The sequence below is a fragment of the Stegodyphus dumicola genome, chromosome 7, assembly GCF_044657685.1.
Source record: "Stegodyphus dumicola isolate Sdum_Otavi_A_Nest chromosome 7, ASM4465768v1".
In the NCBI taxonomy this organism is placed as follows: Eukaryota; Metazoa; Arthropoda; class Arachnida; order Araneae; family Eresidae; genus Stegodyphus; species Stegodyphus dumicola.
Window position 1 is genome coordinate 13,045,788 of NC_140774.1, and position 11,782 is coordinate 13,057,569.

An 11,782-nucleotide genomic window follows, 5' to 3' on the forward strand; every position below is an offset into this window, starting at 1 on the left:
GTGAATTTATTGTGATGCGACTGTACGTCAAAGCGCTGTCGGTTGAAACTAATAGTGGGGAAACCTAACTAAGCAGCGTATTGTCGCTCAATGTGCTTCAAACATCCGAAGAGTGAAGATGGGCCTGTCCATGAAAGTTGTTTTTCCCATCTTGTGCTAGTGAAAATGCAGCAATCATTAGAACAAAGATTTGCAATCAAATTTTGTGTGAAACTTCGCACGACCGCTACGGAAACTATTACTATGATCAAGTCTGCTTACAAACTAAGCAGCGCGTTGTCGCTCAATGTGCTTCAAACATCTGGAGAGTGAGGATGGGCCTTCCATGAATGTTGTTTTCCCGATCTTGTGCAAGTGAAAATGCAGCAATCGTTAGAACAAAGATTTGTGATCAAGTTTTGTGTGAAACTTTGCAAGACCGCTACGGAAACTATTACTATGATCAAGTCTGCTTACAAAGAACATGCCTTGTGAGATCGGCAAGTGCCACTGAAAGTTTAAGAAGAAAGTGCCACTGAAAGTTTCCACAAGGCCTTGGGCCACCAAGGTCGACGACGAGGACCATGCCGGACAGCCATCCACAACTGACAATGTGACGTGAGTGAGGGAACTGTTGAACTCAGACCGACGGTTAAGTGTTCGTTTAATGGCTGACATGTTAAACATTCCCAAAACTCAAGTTCATGAAATCATTACAAACCATATCCGTATGCACAAAAATGATTTCAAAAGTGCTCACTGATCACCAAAAGTCATGCCGTGTTAAAACGTGGCAAGAAAACTTTGACATGTGCAAGCGTGATCGAAAATGTTTTGATAACGTCATTACAGGTGATGAGACTTGGGTATTTGAATATGACTCGGAGACCAAACGGCAGTCATCGGAGTGGCACACACCTTCATCCCCTCACCTGAAGAAGACCAGGATGAGTAAATCAAAGATCAAGATCATGCTCATCATGTTTTTTGACATCCACAGACTCGTTCATCACAAGTTTGTATAACCTGGAACCACTGTAAACTCAAACATTTTAAGTTGAAGTCCTCAAAAGACTGAAACCCAGGGTTAAATACATCTGACCGGACATCGCAGACAACTAGAAATTACACCATAATAACACTCCGGCCCACAGTGGCTTCTTCGGCACTGACTACCTGGTCAAAGCAGGGATGCTAACGATCCCCCAGCCCCATACAGCCAGGACTTGGCTGTCCCCGACTTTTTTTGTTTCCATGCCTCAAAACACCCCTGAAAGGCAAGAATTTTGGGACAGTAGATGGGATCAAAGCAGCTTGCATCACGGCATTAAAAGACATTCCGGAGGAGGACTACCGAAAGGTATTCGAGAGATGGAAGTCCTGCTGGAGCCGATGTATCGATGCAAAAGGAGACTATTTTGAAGATTTTTAAACACTTGTAAGAATAAATTCAATAAATGACTTTTAATAGATTTACTGAGATTACTTTCAGGAAAGACCTTGTATGATATTGTTGCGTGCGTACGGGTTCGTTATGAAATGAATGCACAAGTCCGATGAAAAATGAACAAAAATTTATTATTATCACAACAAAAATGCTTAAATTTTCTCAAATTATCATGCAGTATTACAATATCTCACAGTAGTTTTCTTTTAACTACTCAAATGTCCAATAGAACGTAATTCAAAACAGCTAAAAAACGCTAATCCGCAAATTCGCTACAATCAACAACAGTAGTTTTCTAAACAACAACAAACTAAGCAACTACTACAAACTGAGATGTTTTCCTCCTTTAATAAGATTTTAAAATCACGCGCTAGAATTTTCCAGTACTTTCTCGAAATCAAAAAGAGATATTTGTTTGTTTAATGCACGCGCTCTTGTATTTTCAATTTTCCGGCTTAGCTTTCTTTTAATATTCGTCACGCGCTGCACTGCGCGAGAAATAAAACCATTTAATTTATAATTAAACTAACATTAGCTTTTTAAATACCAAATTCGTAACACTGCCCCATTCCCAAGGACTGCACGTCCCGGGCAGTACAATCCCTGGACAGGAAGCTAAACTTAAAACTGTGGCATAAATGCATTAATAAGCATTACATTACAATAATAAACAACATGAACAATAAATGCAATACATAAAACAAATCAAATGCTATCAAATACAAATCAAATACACATTTAAAAACAAAATGGACCATGGTCTTATACTATTTACAATTATTTACATTATGTACTATGGCCATAGTAATGAGCTAACCTGTCGTAATGAACGACTTTAGGTTTAGAGTTCGAAGACTTACGAATCCGAACCACGACGTCATTCAGCCTGTTTAGGACTGTGTACGGCCCATCCCAAGGTGACTGTAATTTCGGACAAAGTCCTTTCCGTCGAGTCGGATTCCACAACCACACCTTGTCTCCTTCGTGGAATTGATGTTCACTAGCTCTTGTGTCGTATCTGGTCTTCATATTCTCCGTCGCCAAGTTGACTCGATTTCGTGCAGAACGATGCATCCTCTCAAACCGGGCCTGGGCATCTTGGATGTGTTCCTCAGGTGATGAAGGCGCATCCGTAGGGCGACTAAACAGGCGGTCACAAGGCAGACGAAGGTCTTGACCGAAGAGCTTCTGAGATGGAGAATAGCTGGTAGTCTTGCGTTTCTTTTCGACCCTGGTATGATTTCGGCAGCTTCCCGAGCTCGATCTTTCGGACAAGGCGTCGACATTTCCAGGCGAGGATCCCTTTTGAGGATGGATAGTCATGCCATCAGATGCTGAAAGCAGCTTATTGTTTTTGAAATCTAAGGAAAAATTGTATTTCCTTAAAAAGTCCAATCCGAGTATGCATGGATCTGTAATATCCGCCACATATGCCGTGTGATGGTAGGCGGCACTTCCAAACATGACGTTTACGTTTAACTTCCCAGTTATGTCGATCTTGTCACCAGACGCAGTCTGAAGGGTAACACAGGATGGCATCCAAATAAGTTTATCTTTAAACTGTTCAGCTAAATCTTTCCTAATGATGGTAACATTAGCTCCTGTGTCAATGATCATATTGCAAGGAACTCCATCGATATTCCCATTAATGGACAGTCTGTTACTGTTGCCACTCACTGTATAAATTTTAAGCGCTTTAAAAGAAGGTTTTTCATTATCTGGCAACCTCCGTTCCTCGATATGGTCACTAATTTGTTTACTGCGTCGTTGCTGGGAAATGGTCTTATTTTCCGTACCTTGGGGTGTTTTGCAGTTTCTTCGTATGTGGCCTTCAACTCCGCAGTTCCAGCACTTTAGAAGTAGTTTCTTTTCACTTCTGTTCCGTCTCAAGCCACTGACTTGTCTGGTAAAATCATCTGCTTTATATTCCGTACCCTGGGGCGTTCTGCAATTCCGTCTTAGGTGACTTTCACTACCACATCTCCAACACCTTAGAGCCACTTTCTTCTCGCTCCTACTCCGTATCAAATCGTCGACTTGTCTGGCTAAATCATCTAAACGAGCCATCACTTGATCCACTGGCTCATGGACTCGCACAGCTCTAACTGGGTAGCGATCTCTACTAGTTGCTTGCTGGGCTGCCTCGAACTTCATGGCGTACAACAGGGCGCTTTTTACATCCTTTGCATCTGCCATTCGCAGTGCTTTCTGTATTTCAGGGTCCCGAATGCCATCGATGAAATATTGCAGCGACAGGATTTCCCTCGTTTCTCTCGGGCACTCCGTAAAGGCAAGGTGGGACAGCCTTTCAACATCCGTGGCAAGCTCCTGAAGTGTTTCGGTGGGCTTCTGCTGACGGGATTTTAGTTGAAGCCTGCTGTAGTCTTTTAAACACTTCTCTCCAAAGCGCAGCTCCAATGCGCCAGATAGAGCTTCAAAGTCTAGTCTTTTGTTTTCGGGAAGAGTCTGAAGGATATCCGCTGCGTCGGCTCTTAGAGAAGCGGCGAGATGACAGGCCTTAGCTTGGGAATCCCATCCATTCGCATCTGCCACGATAGAAAATTGTGTCTTATACACCTGCCAGGAGGTCTTCCCATCATATGTGGATAGCTTCAGAGGTGGACGAGCAGGCATTGGTAAGAATTTAAAATCATCACTCCTGCTCCCTGCCGACGCTACGAATTTCTTTAAAGTATCCATTTCTTTGGCAACTGCAGAAACTCTCTCATCAATTTGTTTTTCGATTTGGTGTTGGACGGCACAAACTCTTCCTTCAATTCGTTCCTCCACAGCAGAAACTCTCCCTTCTATATGTTCTTTTACAGAAGAAACTCTTTCTTCTATTTCTTCTTTCACCGAAGAAACTCTTTCTTCAATATGTCCAACTTTATTTTCAACTGCATCAATTCTGCCTTCCATAGCTTCAACAAATTTATTTTCTATTATGCAAGTAATTTCTCTTTTCATTTCTTCTTGACCAGCTTGAACGGCTTTCATTTCGTCCTTAACGGATTCCTGGCCCAATTTCATTTCTTCCTTAACGGATTCCTGGCCCAATTTCATTTCTGCTTTAACGGATCTAATCTCTGTTTTAACAGTCTTTCATCTCTTCTTTAAATGATGCTTGGCCAGCTTCCATCTTTTCTTGGAATGCAGCAAAAGCACTAATGAGCTGTCTCAATTGTTCTTCCATCGCTCTTGTTATTGGCATTCAAACCCCACTCCTGACACCAAAAATTGTTGCGTGCGTACGGGTTCGTTATGAAACGAATGCACAAGTCCGATGAAAAATGAACAAAAATTTATTATTATCACAACAAAAATGCTTAAATTTTCTCAAATTATCATGCAGTATTACAATATCTCACAGTAGCTTTCTTTTAACTACTCAAATGTCCAATAGAACGTAATTCAAAACAGCTAAAAAACGCTAATCCGCGAATTCGCTACAATCAACAACAGTAGTTTTCTAAACAACAACAAACTAAGCAACTACTACAAACTGAGATGTTTTCCTCCTTTTATAAGATTTTAAAATCACGCGCTAGAATTTTCCAGTACTTTCTCGAAATCAAAAAGAGATATTTATTTATTTAATGCACGCGCTCTTGTATTTTCAATTTTCCGGCTTAGCTTTCTTTTAATATTCGTCACGCGCTGCACTGCGCGAGAAATAAAACCATTTAATTTATAATTAAACTAACATTAGCTTTTTAAATACCAAATTCGTAACAATATTATAGGTCAAAGTAGCAGGCGTACCTGAAAAGATTTAATTTACAAAATAATAGTCTTTTGTAGTACTGAAGGCAATGCATGCCGTGTCGTCGAAGATTGCATATTATTGTGACATGTTAGGGAAAAACAGGGTAACATAAAAGAATTATACTGCGGCAATAAGAGTTTAGGTTTGCAAAGGATTTGATGAACTTTATAAATAGCAATAGAACAATACTGGGAATTTCGGTTTGATGTTTTTGACTATATTTCTGCTTTAGTCTTTTAACTGTGTTTTTGTTTGTCTGTGTTGGGTGTTCTGGTGTTAACTATGAGGCCTATAATTATTGGCCAGGAGGGTTGCAACACATTTGGTCTAATGTGCTTTTGCACTAAAAAATACACTGCTCGACATTGAAAATGCAACACCAAGAAGGAGTGATCAGAAAGTGATGAAATTTGGAAAAAAGACAGAGACAGCAAGCAGCAATAAGTGATCTTTATTTCAAAATAATAGTCAGAATACAGAGCAAGAACGGCGTCGGCTCAGTAGGATGTAGGACCACAGCGGACAGCGATGCACGAAGAAACAAGTCTAGGCATACAGTTAATAAGAGTGCAGATGGTGTCCTGAGGGATGGCTCTACATTCCCTTTCTACCATTTTCCACAGTTCGTCTTTTGAACGAGGCAGGGGCAGAGTCTGCAAATGGCATCCAATCACATCCCACACATGTTCGACTGGTGACAGTCAGAAGAGTACAGTGGCCAGGGAAGCATCTGTATACCTTGCAGAGCATGTTGGCAGATGCGAACACTGTGTGGTCAAGCGTTATCCTGCTGAAAAATTGCATTAGGCAGCCCCTGAAGGTAGGGGATTACCACCAGCCACAGTACATTATCCAAATATCATTGGGCCGTCATAGTGCCCTGAATACGAACTAGAGGGGACCTGGAATCATAGGCAATAGCACCCCAAACGATTATGCCATGTTGGTGCGCAGTGGGGTGTTCCACAGTTACTGCTGGATTGAATCTGTCTTCACATCTACGCCACACGCGTATGGGGCGACTGTCACTGGATAAACAGAAGCATGACTCATCTGAGAACTCATCTGAGTTGGCATCTATGCTGTGGGGTCAATGGCCATCTTCTTAACGGATGGCGTGAGTGCAGGCCACGTTCAACCAATCGACGGGAAATGGTTCTGGTCGATACAGAAACATCCAGGGTATCTTGCACATGCTGCAGAATCGCACTACAAGTGACTTGTGTGACCACCACAGCTTGTCGGCGGATGCGTCGGTCCATGCGTGCTGACGTCACTCTGGCTACACCTGTACCCGTCCTTCTTCCAACCATGTTTGCCATAGCCGATTCACCATGCTCGCATCCATGTGGGTATCAGCTGCGATTTGATGTAAGGACCAACCCGTCCTTCTCAGTCCAATCACCATACCCCTTGTAAAATCGTCTGCCTGCTGGAAGTGCCTTCATTCACGGCCGCCTGGCATTCTCTCCTATAACACGTATCTTCCGGGACAAAAACCAACTTTATTCGATAATTTGTCTGGCAGAAATAACGACACGAATATTGCCCATTCTGCACGTTCTTTCCCTTATATCTTACTTCACATGCGTAGGAGAGCTGCGCATTTCACATCATTCGCATAACTCAGTGACGTGCGTCTACTCTAATTTGCATAAATTTCTAACCACTCCTTCTTGGTGTTGCATTTTCCATGTCAAGCAGTGTATTAACATGAGTTTTATGCATAAAAGTATGGGACATTTTGTACCTGATTATAACGTAGTAAATAGTTTGCTTATTGGACTGTCTGGAACCACATGAAATACATTTTGTGTCTATAAACCCATGCGTGATAAATCTTGATAATTTTTCATAAAATTCTATACCTAATTTTGAGAAATTTTATATTTAGAAGTGTAGGTCTGAGATAAATACATAAGGAAATAAAGTTTGCAGCTGCTAGCTTTAGAATATTTTCATTTGCATTAGCATACTATCTGTAAAAATGTATACTATATTTCTTTTATGTAATTTCAAGGTGAAAAATTTAAAAAGGACGATGTTTTTCATCATGTCAGCAATAGCAATGAATCTATTGGGCGTAGATATACACGAAGTGATGAAATGGCAATTCCATTTGGAATTACAATAGACTTTGATTCTTTGAAAAAACCTTTTTCTGTTACTTTAAGAGAGCGTGATACAATGGAGCAAATAAGAGTGCCTGTAAGTTTTGCAATTTTTTTTTCAGTCTCTCTATTTAGTAATGTATTAATTTTAGGTGGAAACATATTAATGTCACATAAAAATCATTGATAATATGATAATTATCCACTAAGAAGATATGCCAGAGTTAATGATGTATTTTAACTTTTTTTTTCCTCCAATGGCAGATTATGAACAATTACAAATGTAACCCAGTCCATTAATCTATACAAGGCCGGATGTGGTGGTCTCTTTATTATGGAGGCACCTAATAGGTGGGCCACCAGGGACAGAAAATTACAACCATGCCTTCTCCGGGATTCGAACCCAGGCCCTTTGGGAATGCAGTCAGCTTCTCTGACCACTATACCGACTGGGCGGCATGTATTTTAAATTTAAATTAAAGATAATTAATAGAGATAGATGGATTATATTAATTTTTATTCGCTTATACAGGAAGAAAATGGTACTCAGAGAAGAAATGAATCCATTAAGTGTATCTCACAAAACATTTTGATCTCCCTCCTACTGTGTTGCTACATCTTTGGCACACTAAACAGTTACAACCAGTGATGAGCTATAAAATGTTAACAAAGAACTTGCCCCTTATCTTACGAAAACAAAATATGAAATTTCTAAATAAATGTTTTACATTAAAAAAAAAAACAGTTTTGTATGAACAAGAATAATTTAAACTAAAAAAACTTTTAAAAATCCCATAAAATAATGAGTAAATTTAATTGTGCAGCACAAGTTGCCACAGTTTTTTAGAAATTTTGACTTCGTTACAAGAGTTTGGAAATATACTGAAATACAAAATCTGGGGTTATATGTAATCTTTTAATGTGCAGTGTATAAAAATACATTTTTTTAAAGGTTTAAAAATAATTCCTTCATTCAGTTTTGATATGAGAAAAATAAAAAATTACCTTATTAGGACCTTTATAAAAAAAAATCAATGTTTTTTTTTAATTTGTAAGATTTAATCTACTTTCATTCCAAAATTACACAGTTGTTTCTAATTTTTTCAAGGATAGTGTTGAAGATATTGATAAATTTGCAGCTGATACAGAAACTAATAGGAACATTGATTTAATTATAAAAGCAGATGAACTTAAGAAAAGTAGTTGGGAAATAAATAAAGTAAACTAAAATATTCAGAAAAATTTCAGATTAAAAAGACACAGATATTTTGCAGTATTATAGATGTTTTGTATCTTTTAATATGTAATTATTATAATGCATTTTTAAAAACCCAGCAAAATAAACTATATGTATTTTTCTGTTATTTTAAATTGAAAAAATTCCTTAGACTGTTATTTTAATTGTGCTTTTTTAATGAATATTTAAAAAAAGGAGGGAGGACTTTTTAACAGTTACCTTGTAAATCTTAAAATAAATGTGACTGTTATCAAATGTTTTAAGAAATTCTCTCTCTAATTTAATATTACCTTTTAAGGAATTGGTATTATTCTCAATTTTGTTTTACAATTATGCTAAATATTATATAGTGTTTAATAATAATACATCATGCATGCTTCTGTTTTATTTTTAGAATGGTATTACAAGACGGAAGTCAGTTGCATAAATAATTAACATTTTACATGAAATTTAAGTCACAGGAGGTTTTTAAAATTGCAATAAAATCATTTTTATTTTTACCCTTATTTTAATTCTAATTTGACCTTAGTTATTTAAAGCCCAATTACTGAAGATGATAAATTGCTTTTAATTTAAACTGCGCCATAATTTTATACCTTAAATCTGAATAAAAATATGGCTTTAATACCACAATGTGTCTCATTTCTTTTAGGATAGACCTTATATACTTTAATACTTATTGGCTCTTATTTTGTAAACTGTTTTTATGTGAACAAATTATATTCTTTTAATATATGTTACTCTTTCACTCTTTTTCAGTTAGACCAAATTGTACCCCTGATTCAGGATTTAACATCTGGAGAGAGAACTTGGAATAGTGCAAGGAGTTGCTATCCAAAATTTGAACACCAGAAAGCTGCTAAACCTGGATAATCTTTAAAAATACTGAATGGTCTAGTTATTAATAAATATGAATGGTCTAGTTAATATTACTTTAAAGTGAGCTAATTATTAGAAGAAAGCTAAGAGCTTATAAACTAAGATCAGAGTTTTAAAAATTAAAACCTTGATCTAGTTTTGCCATATTAAAAGTTAGATATTTAGAACTACTGAACATGAGGTTACATATGCTTACAAATGGAAGAAAAAAAAACAATACATGCATTGTAAAAAGTTACAATTTTAATATAACCAACACACATTTAGGAACATTCCATTAACACTAAAATTTCAAGTTGAAGGAGAGAATAATAGTTTCACACTATGAAATACTTCAGTAATTTTACTATTAAAAATATGTCGTTTCTATTCCACACCTCTAAAAAGTTAAGCTTTCCTTAGTTCTTAAGAATATAAAATATTTTGAAAAAGTTGTACCTGAAGTTATTTAAACTCTTTAAAGGCAATTTTAATATAAAAATTTGTGTTTAGAAATAAAATACAAATATTAATTCATTTAATGAAAATGCATGTGTAGTAAGAGGCATTTATGATCTCTTTTTTCCCTGGCCTTTATTTAATAAAGAAACTGAATCATATTGTTTTATTTTGAGTGGACTTTTAATTAAAATCAAATGAAAGCTGGCATTATTCTAATTAAAGTTCATTAAGTGTTTCTGTCACATGCTATGATTGAATGTTTTGTACAGTTGTTGGCTATTATTATGTATTATACTCAATAATAAAATTTTTACTGAAATTTTTTATAGCTCATAATGAAACAAAATGTCATAAACACTAAATTTAATAAATAATCATCATTAAATTTTGAATTTCAAATACTTAACGGTTAACTCTTAATTTTTTTTTTAGAAGAGCAATCTGAAAAAACATTTTCCTAAAATAAAAGTTAATTAAAATTTGAATATTTGATTAGAAAATGAGAATATAAGATTTTTGTGGAGAAAAAATTAATCTTGATTAACTCTATGAAAATATTTAGCAGGTGCCCAACACAGCACATGTTGATGCCTATTTCAGTAACATATTTTAAAGTCAACTAAATCACATGTGGGCATGTACAAATTTCACAGTTGCTAGTACTCAATAACAACAATTGGATTACTTAAATAATAAGAAATGTTTATGAAAATCATCAAAATAATTACATCATATGTACTTTGATGCATATATATGTATATACTTCCATGCTAAAGTATTGTTTATACACCTTTAAAGCAACTGTTCAAAAAAGACTTATAATAGAAATTTCAGTTTAAGAATATGATGCATATATTCCAGCTTCAAATATTTAATGCTACTATTATATTCATAACTTACTGGTATTATGTAAATTATTTTTTTTATCTTGGCTTTAGTCTGTTTAAAATACTTTGAAAATTTAGATCTCTGAGATTTAAATAGAATTTTAAAATTCATGGACATTTCAATTGACAAAATAGGGAAAATCATCTCCTCATTAATTGAAGACGCTGACTCTCAAAATGAATTCACAGATGTTTCATTAATTTAACAAATCTAAAAAAATCCAGTTCCTCAATTATAAAGCATGAGGTTATAAAGAAAAAACAATAAAATTCTGTCATAGTGTAAGGTAATATATATCTTGTTCTAATGAAAATTTTTCGCCCAAAAAACATTTTTAATAAAGTTAGGGAAAAAAGAGGAAAACAGTACCTTTAGTGCACGTAGTAATCACCAAATCTATGTTTCTCTGGCAATGTTTTAGTAGTTTTTCAAAGCCTTCGGCCCAGAAAATTGGTGGTCGCAAGTCCCAAAACAGATCAACCTTATTTTGGACATTCTGTGCAGAATGGAAAATAGTACCACCAAGATGTAGCTGCAGGTATGAAAAAAGGTAGAAATCCAAAGGAGCAATCATGGGTGTGTCAAAAGATCCCATTCAAGTTCGTATAGAGTTCAGCTGGTGAGTGCAGACACATGTGGTCTTGCATTATCCTGATGGAACATCCCCTTTTTGCGTGGGAACTCAGTTTGACATTTTTCCTTGTTAGCAGTATCAACACGAACTACCAGCTCTCTGTACACCTTACTGTCGAAGGTTTTACCTTTTTTCAGATGCTCTTTGCGGATAATACCACAGCAGTCCCACCAGATACAAAGTATGATCTTTTTGTTAGTCAAACTGCGCTTTCCAATGCTGTCAATGGGTTCACCGGGCATAGACCAACTCCCCCCTTTTGGTATGTGTTGTTGAAGTAAATTCGCTTTTCATCAAAAGTGGCGATCCGGTCCAGAATTTTATCCTTGCATTGATATCTGAGTAGATTAGTGCAGGCCCTAACACAAACTTGTACATCAAGTTTATGCAATGCATAGCG

At 36.4% G+C, this 11,782-nt stretch overlaps 1 protein-coding gene across 1 annotated transcript in view; it reads left to right on the forward strand.

Moving 5' to 3' along the window:
- The window catches only part of LOC118199342 (glycine--tRNA ligase-like), a 60,501-nt gene extending 50,322 nt beyond the window's left edge, over positions 1-10,179 (forward strand). Inside the window, exons 17-18 of the mRNA XM_085821350.1 lie at positions 7,213-7,400; positions 9,300-10,179. Coding sequence (XP_085677476.1) covers positions 7,213-7,400; positions 9,300-9,413 — 302 coding nt within the window. The 3' untranslated portion in view covers positions 9,414-10,179. The remainder of the gene's footprint in view (positions 1-7,212; positions 7,401-9,299) is intronic.
- Positions 10,180-11,782: the final 1,603 nt, after the last annotated feature.